This window comes from Peromyscus eremicus, chromosome 8a (genome assembly GCF_949786415.1).
Source record: "Peromyscus eremicus chromosome 8a, PerEre_H2_v1, whole genome shotgun sequence".
In the NCBI taxonomy this organism is placed as follows: domain Eukaryota; kingdom Metazoa; phylum Chordata; class Mammalia; order Rodentia; family Cricetidae; genus Peromyscus; species Peromyscus eremicus.
In genome coordinates, this window is record NC_081423.1 from 97,918,102 (window position 1) to 97,942,702 (window position 24,601).

Sequence of the window (24,601 nt, forward strand, 5' to 3'; positions counted from 1 at the left end):
ACTGGCCTCTGCTGTAAGTGGCATGGCGCTTGGATGAGAATGGGACAAGCTGGGGCACATCACATGACGTTGTAGTTCTGCATGGAATGGTGCTGGTGTCTGGAGAGTTTCTGGAATCAGTGGGACAGTCAGCAGGACCTTGCCGGATAGAGACAGCACCATCTCCTGATACTTTATCAAAGCCGTTCAAGCAGCGATCACCTAGGTAACAGCTTCTTCATTCCCCAGACCTACTAAAGGAGGAACAAAGTAAAGGGATCAACCACTTGGTCCAGAGTGCCCATCAGAACAGCCTCAGCCACTGGGCAGTGGTGGTGTACACCTTTAGCTCCAGCACTCAGAGTTAGTTCCAGGACAGCCAGGGCTACTCACGAAAAACCAAAACTAAACTAAACCAAAGCAACATCAACCTTCTCCACAGAATGTTTCAAGATTTGGGTTGGCTTTTTCTCCTAACTTTGCCCTTGGGATAGTAGCCATAAGGGTAGTTGCTTACACCAAAATGTTGACCAGAAGTCAAGCAGTGCATGGGGGTGACATCTTCCTAAGGAACACAGTGCAGGTTTAAACACCACTGGAGTGGAGGCAGGAAGCAATGTGGGCCCAAGAAAAAGTGAACTGTTTCATTTATTAGGTGACACATTCTCACCCCAAGGGCTCATGAGGTTAGGGTAATAGAGGACCCAAAGTGGATACTTAAGATTCTCATGGCCGGCTGCAGTGGGGCCTGAAACTGCTCAGTTCAGCCCTCTTCTGTGGTAGGTTAGATCTGTGGTGTGCAAGGCAAAAACTGAAGGGTCCAGGCCTGGGTTTCTTGTCTAATTAACAGCTATGTCTTGCCATGTACTTCCCTCTGCCCCTCTACCTAATTCCAGATCCTCACAGACCCATGCCTGGATGCCTGCCACCAGGCAACAATGTGTTTTCAAGGAACCAAGAAGTGGAGAGGCAGCAAACGTCTGGCTAAGTGCATGGCTTGCTCTTGACTTGCCGAACCCATCCTGCCTCTGGTACATCACGTCTAGGCCAGACCACTGCAAAGCAGTTTGAGTGGGTGAGGATGAGAAATACTGGGAGTCATGAGCAAGCCAGCCCTTGGCTGGACGGGCTAGCTTGTGCACCTTCGGAAGGCAACATCTGCACTCAGAAGTAGCAGTGGCGCACGCCTTTAGTCCCAGCACTCGGGAGGCAGAGGCAGGTGCATCTCTGTGAGTCTGAGGCCATCCTGTCTCAAAAACCCAAGGGGGGACCAGGCCCTTTGGATAAGTGAGACAGTTGACTAGCTTGAACTGTTTAGGAAGCCCCCAAACCGTGGGACCAGGACCTGTCTTTGGTGCATGAGCTGGCTTTTTGGAACCTAGGGCCTATGCTGAGACACTTTGCACAGCCTTGTTGTAGGGAGGAGGGGACTGGACCTACCTCAACTGAATCTACCAGGCTGGGCTTACTCCCCGGGGGAGACCTTGCCTTGGAGAAGTGGGAATAGGGGGCAGATTGGGGCAGAAGGCTGGGGGGTGGGAGGAGGAAGGACAGGGGAATCTGTGGCTGATATGTAAAATTAAATTAATTATAAAATTTAAAAAAAAAAAACCCAAGGGGGAAAAAAAAGTGGTAGGCCAGAAGCCTACCCACTCAGTCCTCTTCCCTCCAGACTTCCCTTCCATCTCTCAGTTAACTGGGACACTGAGAACACGTTTCTAGCAAAATTTAAAGGACAAAACATCTTTACAAACCATTGAGTGAAGAAATCTCTGAGGCCAGCGTTTCTGTTCATCTGTCCCTGCACCAAAGGCTCACTTCACTATGATTTGTCATACGAGACAGTAAAGAGGCACAGGAACAAACTTGTCTGGGGCAAACTGTACACTGTAACCTGCCCCTTTCTTTACTGAAAATGATCCTGTCTGAGTCGGAAGGCAAGCCTCTCATAGCCGGGGAGTTAACTCAGTGGTAGAGTGCTCATCTACCACACACAAGGCCAGGGGTTCAAACCCCAGCATACACATACAAGGCCAGGGGTTCAAACCCAGCATACACAAACAAGGCCAGGGGTTCAAACCCAGCATACACACACAAGGCTTCCCTCAGCATTTTGTGAAACTTTTCATCAACTTTCCTTTTTTTCGAAACAGTGTTTCTCTGTGTAGCCCTAGCTGTCCTAGAACTCACTCTGTAGCCCAGGCTGGCCTTGAACTCACTGAGATCCACCTGCCTCTGCCTCTCAAGTGCTGGGATCAAAGGTGTGTGCCACCACCGCCCGGCCCAACTTTCCCTTTTATTCGAGCCCAGTCCAAGGATATCCTACATAGGCAGCTGCCTAGAACCAGCAATGGTGTGTACTCAGGCTGTGAAGCCCAAGAGGCACAGATCAAACAGGAACTCCAGGCTTCCCAACAGCCAACATCATGCTATAAGCCAATCCTCGTGGACGTCTCTGGCTTCTTTTCCAGCCCAGCCCATCACCCGACTCATTCAGGAGCAACCATTTTCATTGTACTGGGCAACACCACTGTCCTTTCTCATGCCCTGTCCATTAAGCTACCCACTCTACCTGACTCTAACTATCCAAACTGACTTAAAGTTCTAGTTGTGGCAGCCCACACCTTGCAATTCCAGCGCTTTGGAGGCTGAGGCGGATACGATTCTATTCCTGGCCAGTCTGGGCTACCCTTCAGTAAGGCAGCAATTTCTTTAGCTACTGTAGCTTCACTAGAATGCTTTGTGGACTAGACTCAGGTCCATGTCTTGTTAACACTCTTACTAGTGCTCACTAGCATTCTTCCCTAGTTGAAAAGATGGCTTATCAGTGAGTCTCAATCAAGACCTGAAAGCAGGGTACTTGTAGTTGGAAAGGGGCTGGGTGTGGTGGCACATCAGAGGCAGGCAGATCTGAGTTGGAGGCCAGGCTGGTCTACAGAGCTAGTTCCAGGGCAGCCAGGGTTACAGAGAAACCAACCAAAAAATGAGTAATGGGAGGTAAAAGCGATACCTGAATTATATACAGGTGTATAATTGAAAACAATTTACATGGAGAGCAATGGTGGCTCACACCTTTAATCCCAGCACAGGCAGCAGGCAGATCTTAGAGCTAAGGTCACCCTGATGTGAATTCCAGGATAGCCAGGACTAGAGAAACCCTGTCTGAGGGGGGGGGGGGGGGATACACCTACCTGTAGATGAAGTCTTATTAAATAAGAAACCGGCTCTGTGTTTTAATAAGACTGTTCATCTACACCTACCAGCTTATCAGAGCCTGCTGGAAGGTTCCACAAAGACCCTCAAAACCTTTTTCCTGTGACGCAGTAATTCTAACACTATGGGAGATCTATAAATATGCTGTCATTAAACCCAAGCACCATAAATACAATAGCACCGTGGATTCTGTCATCAGACCCATGACTTCTTGCAAGCCAGGCAAATGCTCTACCAATTTTTTTTTTTTTTGGAGCTGAGGATCGAACCCAGGGCCTTGCACTTGCTAGGCAAGCGCTCTACCAGAGATAAAAATATTTGTAGGGGTTGGGGATTTATCTCCAGCCCTCACTGCTTTTATGGAGTATTGGCCTGTTTACATGCTTTTGTCATTTTCCTTTTTCCATCAAGCAAAGAACTGAAATTAGAAATCTAGATAATAAGATGTACTAAAAGCTTTGTGTATTCAATTTAGGTTTGACACTTAGTTGAATAAACAAGTTTATTTGTAAATTTAGTCAACATACATAATTGACCTAAAAACTTCAATAGGATACTTTTAAAAACCACTTGAAGGCCATCTCTATAAAAAGGATTTTGCCAGGACAGCAACCAGGTGTAACCTAACCCATCTTTATTGGCAGAGGTCCAATAAGCTGAAGCTGTACTCTTTACCCCATGTTTAAACTCCACAAGGAAAAAACCAACCTTGTACTGTTTTTCCCCTTAAAGATTAAAAAAGAAACAAAACCAAACTCAATCTAGGTATAAGACCAAACAACACAATGAAAAGCTGCACTAACTAGATTAGTAACAGGTGATGCTGGTGTGAATAGCTTGTTATTTTACTCTAGAGCCCTTATAAATAAAATCCCCGTTAGTGTATGTGTTATCGGGTAGAGGGTTAGTCAACATGTGGTAGAATGAGGACTTATGCAAGGTTTAATACGCATAGCATTTTTCTACTTTGTTAAACAAATGCAGTCTAGTCAGGAAATACCAACTGGACTAAATTACACACACCTTAATGACAAGACTCCCCACCACTTGTGAATGTAAAACATTTAATTTAAAAATGTTCAACACTACAATATATAAAATAGCTATTATAAATGCACATAGTGTAGTCTATAGCTGCCAGGTTTACTTTCTTCCTTTTTTTTCTCTTTTTTTAGGAAACTGTTACACTGTGGTTAAAACTTGTATCTTCAACCTTTGAAAAAGCCCACATTCTATCACAGTGATGTATGGTTAAACACTTGGATCAAGTCATAACCAGTTTTATTGCAAAAGGACCCTGTACACATTTATCAATTCTAGTACCTTAATAGCTACCCAACAAGTCATTAACATACAGAAACATGCATCATGAGAAGCAAGTAGTATCACCCATCCCTTCTGCATATTAGCAACTTGTCACTCCTGAGCCACAGTGCTCACATCACTGAGGTCTGTGAACAGTCACTCTTCCCATTCATCCTGAGTGAAAGATGGAATGACTTAAGTACAAATGCAACATATTATAAACAATTTCTTACAAAAAAAAAGTCACAAATTAAACCAAAGTATTTTACAGAATTTACTACAAAATGCCGTAAAAACCGCCTCGACTTAAGCTCTCTCCCCCCGTATCCGGCGAGCCAACTGGATGTCTTTGGGCATGATGGTGACTCTCTTGGCGTGGATGGCACACAGATTGGTATCTTCAAACAAGCCCACCAGGTACGCTTCACTGGCCTCCTGTTGAGGACAAGAGCCACAGCATTAACTCCCTCACTGCAGGGACCAAGCCGCCGCCCCCAGCGCCAGCAAGCCTTTGTCTCCTACCTGAAGGGCACCGATGGCTGCACTCTGAAACCTCAAGTCGGTTTTGAAATCCTGGGCGATCTCCCTCACCAACCTCTGAAAAGGCAGCTTCCGGATGAGCAGCTCGGTCGATTTCTGGTAACGACGGATCTCTCTCAGAGCCACGGTCCCGGGCCTGCAGCCATCGGAGAAAGGAGGGCGTCAGAGGAGGGCGAGGAGCGGGGGCGCTCGCCCCTGCCGTGCGGACGGCGGCCAAGGCATTGTTCCCCGCTCCCCGCCTACCTGTAGCGGTGAGGCTTCTTCACCCCGCCAGTAGAGGGCGCGCTTTTCCGGGCCGCCTTGGTGGCCAGCTGTTTACGGGGGGCTTTCCCCCCGGTGGACTTCCGAGCGGTCTGCTTGGTTCGGGCCATGTTCTCTCACCTGCGGGACGAGCAGCGTTCAAGCCCGGGCGCCCCTCCTCGCGGCCGCAGATGGCGGCGGGAGCCGCCGCCGCCTCCTCCCCCTCCCCTAATGACTCAGGCTGCGCCGAGCGGCGGCGGCGGCGGCCTCCCCCGGGAGGGGGAGCGCGGGGAGGAGCCACTTCCCGCTCCGCGGGCGGCCGGGAACACCGCGTCGGGACCTGTGAGTCACCACCGGGAAGCAGACAGGACGGAGGGGGCGGGCGGGCGGGACGCGACCTCACGGTCAAAGCCAACTTCCCGGGCAGCCTCCCCGCGCCGGCCGCCGGCCGCCCGAGCCCGCGGTCCCCACAGCCCCCGAGCCTTCGGTCACCGCCAGCACTCACCCAAAGCCGAGGTCTGAGGCCCTTGCTGGGACCGCCGCGCCGCTGTTAGCGCTCAAAAGGGAGCCGCAATCGCCGAGTAGAACGGAAGACCTTCCTCCAACGAACGACCAAACCGCTCTGCGCTCCAAGCCCCCCGACGCCTCCATTTTTATATAGACGCTTCACGCTGCGTCACGACGTCACAGAACCCTTATTTGCATACACCAACGACTTTTTCGATTGGCGGGAGCTTTCGCCGACGCGCTGACATCTCCCGACACAAAGGCCGTACTTCGGGCCTGTTTCCTGATTGGCGGGTGTTTAGGCCACTGATTGGCTGTTAAAATTGCTTCATGATTGGATGGATGCAAAGAGGAATAGACGAATCAGAGTTTAGCACTAAGCAGCTCTTCTGATTGGATAAAATGGAGCTATGTTTGGATCCTTCTCTTGGTTCCAAAGCTCTACAATAGAAAGTCAATGCAAATGAATTGCACTAGCCTCTCAGAATTAAAGTCCGGCCGGCAAGTGGCTACGACTATTTGCATCAAAAGAGCACTTCAGAAAGATTTTACGAAAATGTATAATAATAATTCCAATGTAGAATAAAATGTGTTCCCTGAATTATTTACTTTTTGCTAAATTTTGATTATTGAGTACATTGTGAGAAATGTAATCCTGTAAATCATGTTACAGTGTACAGTGTTTTGTGTATCATGCATACATATTTTAAACCAAAATATTGGTTTTGGTGGGGAAGTGTAATAGATACAAAGAATCAAAATTCAAAAAGTTATTTCAGAGTTGAGCAGTGACCCTCACTGTAATCTCGGCATTTAGGCGACTCAGAGACAAGCGGATCGCTGTGAGTTTGAAGCCAGCCTAATCCACATAGAGGGTTCCAAGCCAGCCAGGCCTGCATAATGAGATCTTGTCTTTATAAATCTTGTTGTTGTTTTTTTCCCTCCAGTATTCCATAAACCTAGCTTGGGGTGTTCACCTGTAATATGGGGAGATGATGCAGGATCCAAAAATCAAAGTCATCCACAACTACATAATTCAAGGCCAGTCTAGAATATATAACACACTGTCTCCAGAAAAAAAAAAAAAGCCAAAGAAGCTGGCCTTTAATCCCAGCACTCTGGAGGCAGGCAAAATCTATGTGAGTTTAATGCTGTACCAGACCAGCCAGGGCTACACAGTGAGACCTTGTCTAAAAACAACAAAGGGCCTTTTTCCCACATGTTTAACTCAGATCACCAAGAAATGTTTTATTTCAGTGTACTTAGAGGGTAAATAAAAAGTTGCCAGGCATGGTAGCACACACATTTCTTTAATCCCAGTCCCCTGGAGGCAGAGGCAAGTGACTTTGAGGCCAGCCTGGTCTATATTAAGAGTTCCAGGACAGCCATAGCTACATAGTGAGACCCTGTCGCAAAAATCAAGCAAACAGCCGGGCGGTGGTGGTGCACGCCTTTAATCCCACACTTGGGAGGCAGAGGCAGGTGGATCTGTGAGTTCCAGGCAGCTTGGGCTACAGAGTGAGTTCCAGGAAAGGCACAAAGCTACACTGAGAAACCCTGTCTCGAAAAACCAAGGAAAAAAAATCAAGCAAACAAAAGGGAAGTAATTACCTGGTTACATATTTCTTGAATTATTTAATTCAATTGTATGAAATAAATACACCAGGAGAGGCAACAGTCCCAAGAGGCTATCAATATGGGTCCACAAGGAAAAGGTAAAGGAAGTGGGTGTCCTTGTGTAATACTTGTACTTGATAATTATTACTTCTAACAAAACCTGGTAGATTTGTAGAAACACCAATATTTGTAGATTTTGTTTGATTGTTTGTTTTTTCACAACAGGGTTTCTCTGCACAGCCCTGGCTGTTTTAGAAGTCACTCTGCAGACCAGGCTGGCCTCGAACTCAGGGATCTGCTGGGAATAAAGACCCATGTTACCACACCCATCTTTTTTTTTTTTTTTAAAGAGCATGATGGCTGAACTCACAGGGCTCTACCTGCCTCTGGGGTTAAAGTAGTGTACTGTTATACCTGGCTTCTACACTTATCTGCTTCTGTTCTGAGAGATGGTTTTACTGAGTAGTCTAGGATAGACTTCACCTTGTGGCAATCCTCCTGCCTCTGCTTCTTTTCTATTGTTGTTGATTTTAAGATAGAGTTTCTCTCTGTAACAGTCCTGGCTGTCCTGGAACTCAATTTATAAATGAGGCTGGCCTTGAACCCAGAGATCCACCTGCCTCTGCTTCCCAAGTGCTGGGATTAAAAGTGTGCGCCGCTGTCACCTGGCCCTGCCTCTGCTTGGAGTGCCAGGATTACACATGTGCCATCACACTCAGTTATTCTTCTCCGGGTTTTGGTAATGTCAAAAGAAATCTAAAACATTCCCGGGGAAAAAAACAAGATGTAGATGTCATCCATCTAAGAATTACAGCAGTGTGTCCCCCTTAGGGGATAGTTAATATGGGGTTTTCTCTTTCCTAAATTGACAATTGGAGGAAAAGTAGCGCAGGACATGGGGAGGAATTGAAAGTACAACACAATCAACACCAAACAAGTGAGGTGGGGCTCAGGAGTAGAGTGTGCTTGCCTGACACAGGGAGGTGAAGCCCTGGGTTTGATCCCACGCACTGCAGTTAGAACAGCAGTAGATACAACGCACCATCGACGGTCCTATTCTAGTTCCTTTTCCTTCACTAACGTGCTGGGTGACTTTCTGCAAGGTACTTAACTTTTCTGGGTTTCGATTCCCTCTTCAGTAAATTAAGCAATCTGGATGATATCATCTCACAATTCTACAGTACGTGTTTATTCGGAATCTCGTATCACAGTCTTTTTTTTTTTTTTTTTTTTTTTTTGGTTTTCTGAGACAGGGTTCCTCTGCGTAGCCCTGGCTGTCCTGGAACTTGCTCTGTAGCCCAGGCTGGCCTCGCATTCTGAGATCCATCTGCCTCTTCCTCCTGAGTGCTGGGATTAAAAGCGTGCACCACCACCACCACCACCACCACCCGGCCTCGTATTATAATACTCTTATGATTAAAAATTAAGTCTATGAGATGTAGTTTCTGTAGTGACTTTACACTTGGGGACTTCAGGGACAACATGCAAGCCAATTCTTTGGATTCAATCATAAGAATAAAGCAATTCATTATCATTTCTATTTGTCCTTTTGGAATCCTTCATCTTCAAACAGCTCTAGCGGCAAAACAATTGACTTCGCAGACTTCGCCTGTTTAGGAATTAACAGTTCATCAGAACTAAATAAAAAAAGTATGTGTCATTCTTGAACACTAACAATTTCCATTCGCCCCACCCTCTCTTACTCTTCAGGTTATTGGAAATGAGATTTCACTCCCTGCCCCACCCCTTGCTTCTCTTTCTGTTGTTTTGTTTTTTTGAGATAGGGTTTCTCTGTGTAGTCCTGGAACTCACACTGTAGATAGACTAGACTGGTCTTGAACTCACAGAGATCCGCCTGCCTCTGCCTCCTGATTGCTGGGATTAAAGGTGTGCACCACCACCGCCTGGCTTCCCTATTTCTTTTGAGAGAGATTCGTGGAACTGGCCTGGAACTTTCTGTATAGACCAAGCTGGCCTCAGATTCACAGAGATCCATCCCCTCTGTGTTCAAGTGCTGGAATTAAACAAGTACACCCAGCTTTTCTCTTTAAAAACGGTTTCAAACCAGGCATCGGTGGCACAAGCAGGTGGATCTCTGTGAGTTCGAGGCCAGTCTGGTCTACAAAGAGAGTTCCAGGACAGCCAAGACTTATACATAGAAACCCAGTCTCGAAAAACAAACAAGAGGCAGACAGATCTCTGTGAGTTCAAGGTCAGCCTGGGCTAAAGAGTTCCAGGAAAGGCGCAAAGCTACACAGAGAAACCCTGTCTCAAAGAGAGAGAGAGAGAGAGAGAGAGAGAGAGAGAGAGAGAGAGAGGAAAAACAAACAAACACAAAGGTTCAAAGTTATATTTATTTATTTATTTGTGCCCTGGTACAAGTATGGAGCCTGTTCTCTTCTCCACCATGCAAGGGATCACACTGAGATCTCAGACTTGGTAGCAAGTACCTTTAACCCTGAGCTATCTTACTGGCCCTCTTTTTCTTTTTTTTATTTGGATTTTGGTTTTTCGAGACAGGGTTTCTCTGTGTAGCTTTGCGCCTTTCCTGGTACTCACTGTGTAGCCCAGGTGGGCCTCGAACTCACAGAGATCCGCCTGGCTCTGCCTCCGAGTGCTGGGATTAAAGGCGTGCGCCACCACCGCCCGTCTTTTTTTCTAAACAGGGTCTTGCTATGTAGAGCTAGCCTTGGATTCACTACAGCTGAGACATCTTAACTCCTGACCCTCCCACTCCAATCTTCGTCTAAGTGCTGGAATTACAGGTGTATTTGGTGCTGAAGACTGAACTAGGGCTTTACTTATTCCCACTAGGTTACATCCCAGCCCAGATGCACTTCTTTAATAGACCATTATTAATAACATGATCTCATTGAAAACAACAGATTTGACCAGGTGTGGGGGTGCAGGCCTGTAATCCCAGCACTTGGGACCCAGAGACAGGTAGGTCTCTGTGAGTTCAAATCAAACCTGATCTATGTATCAAGTTTAAACCCAGCCAGGACTACACAGAAATAGCCTGCCTCAAAAACAATAGCAACAACAGGGGCTGGAGAGATGGCTCAGTGGTTAGGAGCACTGGCTGCTCTTCCAGAGGACCTGGGTTCAATTCCCAGCACCCACATGGCAGCTCACAACTGTCTGTACCTCTAGCTTTAGAGGACCTGACACCCTCATACCAATGCACATAAAGTAAATTTAAATAAATTAAGCAAGGCAAAAAAAACAACAACAAAAATATGATCCCAAATAAAAGAAAATTAATTTGAAATATATTGAATATAGAAAACAAGGTCGGGCTGGAGAGATGGCTCAGAGGTTAAGAGTACCGACTGCTCTTCCAGAGGTCCTGAGTTCAATTCCCAGCACCCACATGGTGGCTCCCAACCATCTATAATGAGATCTGGCGCCCTCTTCTGTGTACATAATAAATAAATAAATCTTAAAAAGAAAACAAGGGCCGGGCGGTGGTGGCACATGCCTTTAATCCCAGCACTTGGGAGGCAGAGCCAGGCGGATCTCTGTGAGTTCGAGGCCAGCCTGGGCTACCAAGTGAGTTCCAGGAAAGGCGCAAAGCTACACAGAGAAACCCTGTCTCAAAACACCAAAAAAAAGAAAAAAAAAGAAAAAAAAAAGAAAACAAGGTCAAACAGAAAGTATTACATATCCCTGTAATGGACATTTTTATTATTTGGTTGTGTATGCATGACGTGTATGTGAGAGGGGCAAAGGTGCACCTATGGGGAAGCCAAAGGACAACTTTGTGGAGTGGGTTCTCCCCTTCCACCTTCACAAACAGTTCCAGGGATCAAAATCAGGTTACATCCTTGCAAAGAAAGCACTTTACCCCTGACCCGTGTCCCCACTCCTGTCTTTTTGTTGTTCTTGGTGTGGTTTTTAGACAGAGCATAGCTCTGGGTGACCTGCAACTAAGTAGACCAGGCTGACTTCGACCCTACAGAGATCCACTTTCCTTTGCCCGAGTCCTGGGATCGAGGCACGTGTCGCTCCACTCTTCTTTATTGAGATAGGGTCTCAGCATGCAGCCCAGTTTATTCTGGAACTTGGTGATTTTCCTCCCCCCAGGCATGTGCCACTATATTCAGCCTATAAAGATCATTTCATAAAACCGAATGCCTAAATGTGAAACCCTGTATTTTCCCAAACAAAAAGGTTTTTCCAGAACAGGAAACCAGAGTGGATTATAACTCATTCCTTACTCAGACCCTGGCCCTTTATATGGAGTCTACCGCGATGCTTCTCAACAATTTACCAGTGTACCAAAGAGACTACTCTACATAGAGATTAAATTCGCCCTTGGACCTTAAGGTACTGGAAACAAGGTGTTTGGGCCAGCCACTGAGTTCAGAAGGAGCCCAGGTTTCAGGGTTGGTAAATGTTAATGAGGCGCGGGAACAATATGGGTAGTGTAACTCTTCTTTAATAAAGCTTCCTCAAGCTGTCTGCCAGCCGGCATACTTTCTCTAGTGATTTACAGGTTACTACCATTTCATGAAGACGTTGGCTGACAAACTTGCTTGCTTGGAGGCAATGCTCTAGGCTGACTTTAGAAACCATGCGCAAACTGTATTGGTAAGGAGGCAAGGTAATTACTGCACGTTGGCAGTGTAATTACACTTGGAACATTCTCGGTGGCGTCGTTTAGGGCCTCCCTAACTGGCTTCTTGGCTCGCAAGGTTCCAGTTTCAAGGAAGAGCTTTCCTCCTACCCCACTGAAAACGCACTGGTAATAGAAAGCGTGAGTAGACTACAATTACCACAAGCCATCGCGGGTCCTACACATCCGGGACTCGGTCCGCAAAGATCCCTGGGTATTGTGGTCTTGCGCTTTGGCAGCGACCCTGTGTCAACGGTAAAATTTCAGCTGAAAGGAAGACCACAACTCCCAGCAATCTTTGCTGCCGTGCGGGGGGTCTTCACGTTCTCGTGGCGCGGCGCAGGCGCTGTGGGTCTTCGGCGCGGACCGCGCAGACTGAATAATAAAAGGGGAGCGGCGAAGAGGCAGGAAGACAGGACCATGTCGAAGGGCCCCGGGCCCGGCGGCTCGGCAGCTTCCTCGGCGCCCCCGGCCGCTACCGCTCAGGTGCTGCAGGCACAGCCCGAGAAACCGCAGCACTACACGTACGTAGAGCCCCCCCCCGCCGCGCGCGCACGCCTGACGTCAGCGGCCAGCGTGAGTCACGCGCGCAGGGAGAGCGCGAGGCTGTCTCTCCCTCCCCCCCCTTTCCTTCTGTAGCTCGGCCCAGACCGGTTCCAACCTGCTGGGGCCGGTCCCAGCTTCCTCAACTGTCACCAACCTCTGGTCGGGCGGTGGGGCGGGAAACTCGGTCCCAGCCTCCGAGTTGGGAAGGCAGGAGCTCGGGTCCCGAGTACACACTTCTCAGGGTAGGCCTTGAAGGCCTGATTATTCCTCAGACCATAAAACCACGGTTCCAGGCTCTTTGGGAGCGATAAGTCCACGACATGACAAGCCGAATTCTGTAGCAACCAGCCCTAGACCTGCATAGAAATAATGACTGTTTGCTTGAAGTCTTGTTAGGAGATTCCGTGCACCTGAGGTCTTTTGTATCTCGAAGGCCTCCTGTTGTCCACGAGGATCACCCACGCTTGAATTCCCTTAGACAGTCAAACGTGCAGACACGGGATCACTCTTTGCAGTCCAGCCTGTGAGGGAGCGACTCCCAGGATACTGTATGATTTCAGACCCCTTCAGAATCTGGCAAGAGAGGGAGCTTCAAATAGTGACAGTAAATGAGATTGTCAAAATGGAAGACCCCTGAAAAGCTGCATGTGTGCAAGCGTAGGTCCCTGCCTTCATTGCTGGCATGGCACATTGGGCCTAGGTGCTGTGGGACAAAGGCCAGTGATGTGGTTCCTCTTGTAAAGCGGCGTGGGTTTCCGTTCTGTGTCAGGAGTGCCTCTCGTCCCCTGTAGGTGCCTGAGCCATGTGGGTATTTAGAAGATCCCAACCCATGGAGATTTCAGAACCTGAGAGGTTGAACAACACTCAAGTTCAGTAAGCCAGGAGAATCTGTTGGGAGTACAGAGAACTAAAAGCAGGCAGGAGGAGCTCTGGCTTGAGACCCAGAAGGCCTTTTGGGAGATGAGCCTGGGAACATCGGTTATAGGAAATGTATTGGTTTCTTTGAGGGACTCTCCAATATTGGCTGGCATCTAAGCTTGACTTCAGTGTAACTCAGGTTAGCCTTTGAGTTTGTTGGTTCTTTCTTACTGGAGTTCTCTCCACAACCTAGCCATTGCTTTTGGTGAAGAAGGTCTAACATTAGAATAATGTCACTTGACTTATCTAGCCACACAATAGTGTGGTCTTGATTTGCAGATCTGTAAACTGAATTGGAACTTATTTTTTATTACACTGATTTATTTGTATGTAAATGTGTGTGGGAACACACATGCCATGCACAGGTATGGAAATAAAAACAGTTTGAAGGAATTGGTTCTCTCCTTTCACCATATGCGTTATGGGGATTAAACTCAGATGGCTGAGCTTGGTAACAAGTGCTTTACCAGCTCTGCCATCTCACAGCCCGGAGCTTGTGTTGAAGTGTTAGAAACTGAACCCAGGGAGGGGCTCTACCATTGAGCTGTGTCTTCACACACACACACACACACACACAATTATTTACTATTTATTTAGTTATTTTTGAGCTAGGATCTCACTAAGTTGCTTGGGCTGGCCTTGAACTTCTGTAACCCAGACAGGCCTTGAACTCTTGAGTAACTGGGATTATAAATCTGTGCCACTGGGCCTCATTTTGGAACTTTTTAATGACCTCTGGTTGCTTGGATCGTGGTTTTCAGTCCAATTCCAAACAAACGAGTAAATCTTGGTTTCTTTTTGTGGATGTGTGTGTGTGTGTGATGCATTGTGCACTTGGAGATCAGGGAAGGACATCAGGTCAGATGTTCTATAAGATAGGTTCTTTGGGGCTGAAGAGATGGCTCTGTGGTTAAGAGCACTGGCTGCTCTTCTAGAGGTTCTGGGTTCAATTCCGAACATGGTGGCTCATAGCTGTCTATAGTCTCATGGGGATCCCATACCTTCTGGTGTGCAGAACTACACATAGACAAGACACCTGTGCACATAAAATAAATACATCTTTTAAAAAAAAGGTTCTTTTACTGAACCTGAAGCTTGGCCAGGTTGGCTGCCCAGTGAGCTCATGGGGTCCACTTCCTCAGACCTCCGATACTGGGGTTATGAACATATGTGGCCATGCCTGACTTTCACATGGTAAGGACAATTCAAACTCAGGTTCTCATGCCTGGGCAGCAAACGCTCTCACCCACAGAGCCATCTCCATAGCCATTTTATTTGCTGCTCGGATTGGCCCCCCATGGGGGGGCCTTTTCTCTACCTCATTCTCCAGAATTCTGGGATTACAGGATGTGGCTGCCACAAGTAGCTGCAGCCTGTGTTACTGTGTTGTGTTGTCATTGAGGTACGATGAAGTTACATTAGAATGGTTTTCTGGCAGATGAAAGGAGTCAACACAGTATGTCAGTGTCTGAATTGCTTGTTTGTTTTTCAAGATAGGTTTTCACTATGAAGTCCTGACTGTCCTGGAACTTACCATGTAGACCAGGCTGGCTTTGAACTCACAGAGATCCGCCTGCCTCTGCCTCTCAAGTGCTGGATAAAGATATGTGCCACTGTGCCCGACTTAGCATCTGAGTTTTTAAACAATTATTTTTATGTATCTAATTTTGTCCACATGTGTATCTGTGCTGCAGGGTGTATCTGGTACCCTTGAAGGCCAGAAGAAACATTAGGTCCCCTGGAACTGGAGTTACAGATGGTTGTGAGCTGCCGTGTGGGAGCTGGGAATCGAACCAGGGTTCTCTGCAAGAGCAGCCAGTGCTCTTAGCTCCTGAGCCATCTCTCTAGTCCTCATATCCGAGTTTCTGTCCTCTTGATTCTTTCTTGACATTTGTTCTACTGTTCCTTGAGAGTTGATGCGTAGTCATGGAACTTGGCTCCTAAGGCATCTTTATTTATTTATAAGAACATTTACTTAACTCTGTGTGTGTGTGTGTGTGTGTGTGTGTGTGTGTGTGTGTGTGTATGTGTGTGTGTTATAAGGACAATGTGTGGGAGTTAGCTCTTTCTTTTCTCCAGATGGGTCCTAGGAATCAGCTTTGGTGGCAAGTGCCTTTGCCTTCTGAACCATCTCACCAGCTTGAGACAGCTTTTAAATCAATGGGAGTTAATGAAGTGCTCAAGCTCAACTGGAAGATGGAGGTTACTGATAGTTTTGTCTTTGTGTATATATCTTTTCATCTACCTAAAAAAAAAAAATCAGAGAAATTTGCTGTCTGTTGAGGTAGATTCTGGCATTCAGAAACAGTGACTTGGAAGTCTTGATCATCCAGCTCCGAGTTTGAAAAGCGTGAGGACACAGGTGATACAGATACAGTTGGTGTCCCTGACATGGCCTGTGTTACTAAGGTGAACTCAGTTGTTGTCCTTGGGGATGAGGGGCACTGAAAGGTTTTTTTAGTTTTTTGAGACAGAGTTTCTCTGTGTTGTTTTGGGGCTTGTCCTGGATCTCTCTGTAGACCAGGCTGGCCTTGAACTCACAGAGATCTGCCTGCCTCTGCCTCCTGAGTGCTGGGATCAAAGGCACCTGGCTAATAGAAAAGGTTTGACCTACATGGACCCAAACCTAGCACTGGCAGCTAGAAGAAATTGGGCAGGGCAAGCCTCACAGGAAGTTATGGACAGTTGTGAGTTCCCACGTGGGTGCTGGGAATTGAACCTGGGAAGAGCAGCTAGTGCTCTTAACTGTAGAACCATCTCTCTGGCCCCAAAATGTTTTGTCTTTTAAAACTTCCTGACTGTTGCTTTGGGACAGTTCTCTCAATGAAGCCCAGCCTGCCTCAGACTTAGGATCTTCCTGCCTGTCTTCCTTTCAGGTGCCATCACCTGGCTTTTGTGTTGTCGTTTTGTTTTGTTGGAGGCAGGGTTTCATGTGGAAGAGGACCCTGGACTACTACTGGCCCGCCTGCCTCCACCTCCCAGCTGCTGACCAGGAAGGCCGAAAGGTTTATAGAAAGAGTAATTGGAGGATAGTTATTTTGATACTTCCCCTAATGTTTTGTTTTCTTGAGAAGGGTTTCTCTGTGTAATAGCCTGTGCTGGAACTCCTTCCGTAGACCAGGCTGCCCTCACAGAGATCTGACTACCTCTGCCTCTGGGATTAAAGTTGTGAGCCACCACTGTCCAGCCACCCTAATCTTTTCAGTAATCTTGCATTAAGGGAAATTGAAATAATCCATTTAGCAAATCGTTACTGCCACTTGTGCTAGACTTGAGGAATCCAGTTCTTGTAGAAAATATTATTTTATCAAGAGTTCTGTCTGTTGTCTAGTTCCAAGTATTTGATTAGCATTCAGGAAAATGATGTGTGTGTTAATACATTTAGAGCCTATCCTGAAACTCGCTCTGTAGACCAGGCTGGCCTTGAACTCAGAGATTCACCTGCCTCTGCCTCCCAAATGCTGTGATTAAAAGTGTAAACTACCACTGTCCAGATTTAAGAATAGCAAGTTTTGGGCTGGAGAAATGGCTCGGTAGTTAAGTGCACAGGCTGCTCTTCCTAAGATCCAGAGTTCAATTCCCAGCACAACATGGTGGCTCACAACCATCTGTAATGGGATCTAATGCCCTCTTCTGGCATTCAGGCATACATGCAGACAGAGCATTCATACCTTAAAAAAAAAAAAAAAAAAAAAAAAAAAAAAATAATAATAATAATAATAATAAAGAATAGGAAAGTATTATGATAATTATATCCTGTAGTGTGCTCAGAAGATAGATTTGGGAATCCATATAACAAGTACATTAAAAATTAGCTGAGGGGCTGGAGAGATGGCTCAGAGGTTAAGAGCACTGACTGCTCTTCCAGAGGTCCTGAGTTCAATTCCCAGCAACCACATGGTGGCTCACAACCATCTGTAATGAGATCTGGTGCCCTGTTCTGGTCATACATGCTGTATACAAAATAAATAAATAAATCTTAAAAAAAAAAATTTAGCTGAGGAAGCCAGGTTATGGTGGTACACTCCCTTTATTACCAGCACTTGGGAGGCAGAGGCAGGCAGATCTCTGAGTTCCAGATCAGCCTGGTCTAGAGCGAGCTCCAGGACAGCTAAGGTAACACAGAGAAATCCTGTCTTGAAAAACCAAAAGAGAGAGAGAGAGAGAAAAGAAAGCAGCAGGCGGTTAGGTTGGGTGTAGTGTATGCCTTTAATCCCAGCAGTCAGAGGCAGGCAGATCTCCTAGTTCTAGGACAGCCAGGGCTATATGGAGAGACCCTGTCTCAAGAACAGAAACAAAAGGCAGTTAGTTGAGGGGCTGGTGAGATGGCTCACTGGGACACAGCTAATTGGGTAAGCCTGACAACTTAAGTTTAATCCTCAGAACTCAAAACCCAACATGAAGTGGGAGGAGAGAATCAACTCTACCAGGTTATTCTCTGATTTCCAACACGTGTATGTGCTTTCATACACACAGAGATAATAAATTGAAGAAATTTGGTTGAAGGGACAGGAGGAAGGCATTTTTTTGTTTGGTTTGTTTTTGTTTTTGCAACGGTCTTACTTTGTAGCTCTGGCTGTTCTGGAACTCACTTTGTAGACCAGGCTGGCCTCACTGTGTAGCCCTGGCTTGCCTGGAATTCTCTATATAGACCAGACTGGCCTTGAACTCAGATCTTCTTACCAGTGCTGGTATTAAAGGCATGCACTACCACACCTGCCCTGTAGGTGACTACCACACCTGCCCTGTAGGTGATTTCTTTGAGGAAAAACGCTCTATAATCCTGTGTATACAGACATCACCTGAATTTAGAATTTCTTTTTTTTGTTGTGGTTGTTACTCTGTATTTAGTTCGTATGTGGCTGTGGAGGTCAGAAGACAGTTTTTAAGAGTGGGTTTTCTCTTTCTGCCATGTGGGTTTTCGAGACTGAATTTAGGTTATTAGACTTGGCCACAGATACCAACTCTGAGCATCTCCCCAGCCCAGGGGTGATTTCTTGAGCTTTATTCAGGAAAGTGGTTAAGGATGTAGCTTAGTTGGTAGAATGACTGCTTAGCATGCATAAAAAGGGAGGCTGCAAGGTTGTAGTTCTAGTACCCAGGTGGTAGGCAGGCAGATCAGAAGTTCAAGGTCATTCTGTCAGTTCAAGGTCAGCTTGGATTACATTAAAGTGTAGAGGAAAAAAAATTGTGTGTGAGAGAATGGCATTCCATCAGTAGCTATTTTGAGACAGTTTTGTTAGTTGCTACATTACTGTTACTAATTTTACTTGATTTCATCTGATTATGTTTTAGAAAATTCAGGAAGTGAATATGTATTTAAATCATTATTGCAAATTGCAATAAAACCACACATACATTACTGAAGTGCAGCTTATGGACAATACAAGCCACTCACTGAAAGAGTTGCTTGGTGGCATCAGAGAGGATGAGCTAAATAACCAGTAATCCTTTTTTTTTTTAATCTTATTTACATGTTTATCAAACCAAATTAATTTCCTGCAGAACAAACGGGCTCATTGTGGCCTTAAGTCAAGGCTCACCAGACCCCATTAATAAGTGTGCAGTGCCAATGCTGAGGCTGGCCTCTTAGCCTGACACCTACTACTTGTTATCTGCTATATTTTAAGTCATGATTAAAGTTCAGATTTGCTTAATGGTTAAGTTTCTTTGTTTTAATCCAGCTATGTTAGACACTAAAGAAGGCTTCCCCTCAGTCCATATGCATCTGCTCTGACTGGTGGTTTCTGTCATCCTACAAAGACTGACTTATTGGTGAGGGCAGCTGGACACCTGAGAGCAACTTAGAGCAATGCATCTTGGGCACACTCTGTAAGGAGCGTCTCTGGAGATAGCACCCCATGTAAGTGCAGAAAACAAGACAACTCATGGACCTACTACTTCCCGCTTCCAACACCCTGATGCCTAAGGTGAGGTCTCCTTCTATGTGTCTTAGAAGCCATGTGCACACTTAAGTCATTGGAGCCCTGCAGCCTGAGCAGCACGCAGGCAGGCTTTTTTGCTAGACCTTTGCCTTGGTGTTATTTTTTGTTAGGAGCTACTAGGTTAGGAGCTGTGAAAGATTTCATCCACAGCTCCACTTGCATTACTGAAGGAGGTGGGAGAGAAAGGCCTCTGGTTGTGTTTCCAAACTGGACAATATTTATTTAATAATTAAAGCTCTGTTTTTGTTGTTGTTCTTTAATGCAACTTGTGTTTGATCCTAAAGAAGGATTCCCCACTAGCTGAGTACATCTTCTATAGTTTTGAGTTGCAACTGTGGACAGTTGTGGCTAATCCAAGTATACTGCCCCCCCACTCCTTTATTTTTGATACAAGATGTCTCTACATGTAGCCCTGGCTGTCCTGGATCTCACTTTGTAGACCAGGCTGGCCTTGAACTCACAGAGATCCACCTGTCTCTGCCTCCCGAGTGCTGGGATTGAAGGTTAAAGGCGTGCATTGCCATGCCTGGCCTCTGTCTTCCCTTTAACGTGGACGCATTTGGGGACACTAATGTGTTAGATGAAGGTAGATGCTGAATATATAAAGTTATATTAGCCTAATTATTAAAAATATGTATCATCTAGACATGCAGTGTTCCATACCATATATAGCATATAGTCTATAGATTAACCCTAGCCAATCTTCCTAAAATATCTGGCAACAGAGACACCAGGAGAAACATGGATAAAACAGTGCATGGGATTTATTTTCTAATTAATTAATTAATTTAAAAAAAAGATTTGTTTATTTATTATGTATACAGTATTCTGTGCATGTATACCTGCAGGACAGAAGAGGGTGCCAGTTCTCATTACATATGGTTGTGAGCCACCATGTGGTTGCTGGGATTGAACTCAGGACCTCTGGAAGAGCAGTTTAGTGCTCTTAACCATTGAGCCATCTCTCCAGCCCCCCAGTTGATGTTTTGTTCAATGGAAATATTCTGAATTACACAGCTGTAATGATTATACTTTTTTTTTCTTTTTCTTTTTTTGAGACAGGATCTTTCTACATGGCCATGGCTGTCCTGGAACTCACTGTATATATCAGACAGGACTGGAACTCAGAGAGATTTGTCTGCCTCTGCCCCATGCGCTGGGATTATGTGGTTGGCAACACTTTTTTCTGCTTTACAAAAATTATTTTTATTTAAAAAAAATTTTTTTTGTTTTGTTTTTTTTGTTTTTCGAGACAGGGTTTCTCTATGTAACTTTGCGCCTTTCCTGGAACTCACTTAGTAGCCCAGGCTGGCCTCGAACTCACAAGAGATCAGCCTGGCTCTGCCTCCCGAGTGCTGGGATTAAAGTAGTGCACCACCACCGCCCGGCTATTTTTATTTTTTAAAATCAGCACACAATGTGCTAAGTACCATTATAACTTTTGGTTGTTGTTTTGTTTTGGTTTTGGGTTTTTGAGACAGGGTTTCTCTGTGTAGCCATGGCTGTCCTGGAACTCACTCTGTAGCCCAGGCTGGCCTCAAACTCAGAGATCCTCCTGCCTCTGCCTCAGAGTGCTGGGATTAAAGAGGTGCGCCACCACTGCCTGGTTCATTACAACGTTTTCAAACAGTGTGTCTTGTGGTTCTCCCTCCCTCCCATCTCCCCCACTGCCACACTACCCTGTTATTACCCCCCTCCCCCTTTTTTTAGGCATTGTCTCAGCTAGTTTAGGGGGACCTTGAACTTGTGATCTTCCTCACCTGAGTGCTGAGATTGTAGGTATGCACTACTATGTGTGGTTTATGTGATCCTTGGTATCTAGCCAAGCTCTTCATTTATGCTAGACAAGCACTTGACCAACTGAGGTACCTTCCCAGCCCAGTGATCGCACATGATTAAATATATTGAAAACTACCAGTTGTAAACTTGAATGAGGTTAAGCTTTATAGTTTTAATAAAAATGACTGCCACAGGAAGTCAATATGGGAAAGCTTGTGATTTGCAGAAAGCTCCACAGTACCCCTTCTCCCAGCTTTCCAGTGTCTGCGTTCTTAGTGTGTGCTTCAGGTAAATGTCCACATGAGGGAAGGCTGGAAAGCTGAGCTAAGGAGATTCTCACGGCAGGTTTGAGAAGCCTAATGGTTGTTTATGTTGTCTGTAAACTGACAACTCCTTAAAGGAAGCAGTGTATGTTTCTCAATGGCTTTATGAAGTGAGCTGGTTTTACTTCTGAGGGTGGGAAGGAGGTGGGGAGAATGTCTGCTAAAGGGTAAGAGCCCATTCTTCAATATTGAGATGGCTGTTAAGATTTGCATGGGTTGCCGGGCGGTGGTGGCACACGCCTTTAATCCCAGCACTCGGGAGGCAGAGGCAGGCGGATCTCTGTGAGTTCGAGGCCAGCCTGGTCTACAGAGCAAGATCCAGGAAAGGCGCAAAGCTACACAGAGAAACCCTGTCTCGAAAAACCAAAAAAAAAAAAAAAAAAAAAAGATTTGCATGGGTCACCAGCAATGGTGGGTTAATCCCAACACTTGGGAGGCAGAGGCAGGCGAATCTCTGTGAGTTCGAGGCCAGCCTGGCCTACAGAGTGAGTTCCAGGACAAGCACCAAAACTACACAGAGAAACCCTGTCTCAAAAAACAAAAAAACCAAACAAACAAACAAAAAATTTGCATGGGCCGCAAAAATAAATAAAAAGGGCTGGAGACATGGCTCAGTGAATAAGAGCACTGACCTTTCTTCCAGAGGACCGGGTTCAATTCCCAGCAACCACATGGTAGCTAATAACTGTCTGTAGCTCCAGTTCCAGAGGACTAGATACCCATGGCAAAATACCAATGCACAAAAAAAAAAGATTTGCCTGGGCATCTCAGGGCGGCTCATGTGTCCAGGCATTTTGGTTGGTCTGCTGGCCATCTCTTCATTCCTTGTAGTAACCACAGCAGACTTTTTATCATTTCTCTGTAAAACACCTCAATTTTCACCCCTTTTGTCTTTGCCAGTGTGTAGAATTTGACAACAGTATCAAGAGCTGAGGAGAAAGAGAAGATGGGAAGGAGACTAGCAAGTAAAAAATGTCGTAGCATTCTCTATGTGGTGACCTTTTCCTGTTGGTGGCTCGGTTTATTTAGGAGATAAAGAAGATAAGGAGGCCTGTGACAGTTTCATCATGTCACACTTGAGTTTATCCAAATGTTTCCTCCCTGTCTCTGCTTTTTATGTCACAGTTTGCTTCCCATGTTCGGATTGACTCATTTGTTTCCTGTTAATGTTTGAAACACTGCATGGCCACCGTCAGTCCTGAAAGACCGGCTTCTGATGAGGAGTGGGAAGGTTCAGGTCTTACCCTCCCACGGAAGTTTGGCCTATTTACAAAACTACTCTCACAGAAGGGAAGTAGATGTGTTCTAGAAAAAAAATGTTGATTAAATCTTTTTATATGGTGTGTTATTAAAAATTTAGCTTTTAAGTCTTGGTTTTTATTAATTTTGTTATTTACTGTGTCTTTTGATGTTAATTTATTTATTGGGTACATGGTAACCTGATACTTTCTTTAGATTTGTGTGAGTAAAGTCTGTTTAAACATAGTATAAATCAGGGATCAATACTTGTATTTTCTATTGAAAATTCACATATATTACTATTGATGTAAGAATCCTTTGTAGTGAATATACAAAGTGTATATGCAGTGTTTAAAGATACTACTTGTCTTTCTCTCTCTCTCTCTCTCTCTCTCTCTCTCTCTCTCTCTCTCTCTCTCTCTCTGTCTATGTCTCTATCTCTGTGTCTGGATATGTGTCCTTGCTTGGCTGGCCTGGAATTTGCTATCTAGACCAAACTGGCTCCAGACTCGTAAAGATCCGCCTGCCTCTGTCACCTGATTGTTAGGATTAAAGGTGTGTGCCACCACACCTGACTCTTGTTTTCTTTTTGTAACGTGTGGTTTTGTGTGGCCTGACAAATGCTGCTTGGCACACCCGCAGCAGCTCACAGCTACCTATTTGGTGCTACTTGCTTCTTGTATTTCCCTTTAGCTCACTTAAAGCGCAGTTAGCAGTCAGCAAGGTGGTTAAGGGGTCAGTCTCATGGTCATGTCAACCGTGTGTGAGGCTCAGCTCTGCCTCATTGTGCAGTGTACTGAGAACAGCCACAGGGCAGGTTGCTGTGAGGGTTCCATGAACTCATACAGGTGGAGCTTAGAGCCTCCTGGAGCTGGGTGTGGTTTGCTTGCCTATATCTCAGCAAACACAGTAGCAGAGATCAGTCCGTGGCAGTTACACATAGATGCTATTCTTTTTCTGGCAGGACCTCCTTCTGTAGTGTCAGAGTAACTGAAATGAGGTTAGACCCAGGCACCTGGTCCGTCCTGGGTTACTGGATGTGTCTGTACTTCTTTCCAGGTTTTGTACGCAGCCTGAGGCACTCCTTTCAGTCTCCTTACTACTTCATTCAGCAGGCTTCATCTAATCAGCGCCTTCCTTGGCAGCCTCTGCTCCAAAATAAAGTGCTGCCTGTCGGGTCCCCGTGGTCAGCAGTGTCTGAGAAAACAACCTCCTTTGTACGTCTACTCCTGCTCTCCGGCTCTGCAGAGCTTCTGTTGGAACCTGGGTCTCACGTGCTATCTAGGTTGACCTACTGTTGTAAGGCCAAATACTTTGTTGCTTAGGAAACAGTGCATTAAATGACATGTCGGTTTAAGTATCTGTATCAAAATGCTGCTAAAATTAGAGATTTTTCAGAGCAGCCATGTACAGAAAAACTTAGTAAAATCAAGGTATTGTCTGGGAAGAAGGAGCTAATGGTTTTAACTCTTCAGGGCTCTCCAACACTGATATTGATGATTCTTTGTTTTCTCAAGCCAGGGTCTCCGTTGTAGCCCGGCAGTCCTAGAACTCCCTCTGTAGACCAGGCTAGCCTTGAACTCACAGAGACCTGCCTGCCTCAGCCTCCTGAGTGCTAGGAGTAAAAAGGCATGTGCTACCACCACCTGGTGTTGCTGTGTGATTTGATTATGACTATATGTATATAAAAAAACTGCCCAGCACTCGGGAGGCAGAGCCAGGCGGATCTCTGTGAGTTCGAGGCCAGCCTGGACTACTAAGTGAGTTCCAGGAAAGGCGCAAAGCTACACAGAGAAACCCTGTCTCGAAAAACCAAAAAAAAAAAAAAAAAA

The 24,601-nt window shown here is 45.8% G+C and overlaps 2 protein-coding genes and 1 long non-coding RNA gene across 4 annotated transcripts in view; 2 read left to right on the plus strand and 1 right to left on the minus strand.

The window, feature by feature from the left end:
• Window positions 1-3,680: 3,680 nt before the first annotated feature.
• LOC131917955 (histone H3.3A) lies at window positions 3,681-5,918 on the minus strand. Its single transcript, XM_059272136.1, has 4 exons — window positions 5,783-5,918; window positions 5,281-5,418; window positions 5,020-5,173; window positions 3,681-4,932 (listed from the first exon to the last, which is right to left on the minus strand). The coding sequence occupies exons 2-4, from the start codon at window positions 5,406-5,408 to the stop codon at window positions 4,804-4,806; spliced, it is 411 nt and encodes a 136-aa protein (XP_059128119.1). The 5' UTR covers window positions 5,409-5,418; window positions 5,783-5,918; the 3' UTR covers window positions 3,681-4,803.
• A 6,350-nt stretch (window positions 5,919-12,268) lies between these two features.
• Window positions 12,269-24,601, plus strand: part of Unk (unk zinc finger) — a 34,107-nt gene continuing 21,774 nt past the window's right edge. The window contains exon 1 of the mRNA XM_059272138.1: window positions 12,269-12,543. Within this exon, the coding sequence (XP_059128121.1) occupies window positions 12,440-12,543 (104 nt within the window). The 5' untranslated portion in view covers window positions 12,269-12,439. The remainder of the gene's footprint in view (window positions 12,544-24,601) is intronic.
• LOC131917957 (uncharacterized) lies at window positions 12,620-22,897 on the plus strand. 2 transcript variants are annotated; one of them, XR_009380788.1, is made up of 4 exons: window positions 12,620-12,807; window positions 13,357-13,622; window positions 19,168-19,413; window positions 22,431-22,897. It is a non-coding gene; the product is annotated as an uncharacterized LOC131917957 (long non-coding RNA). The 2 variants fall into 2 exon arrangements; XR_009380787.1 differs by lacking the exon at window positions 13,357-13,622 and having other exon boundaries at window positions 12,633-12,807.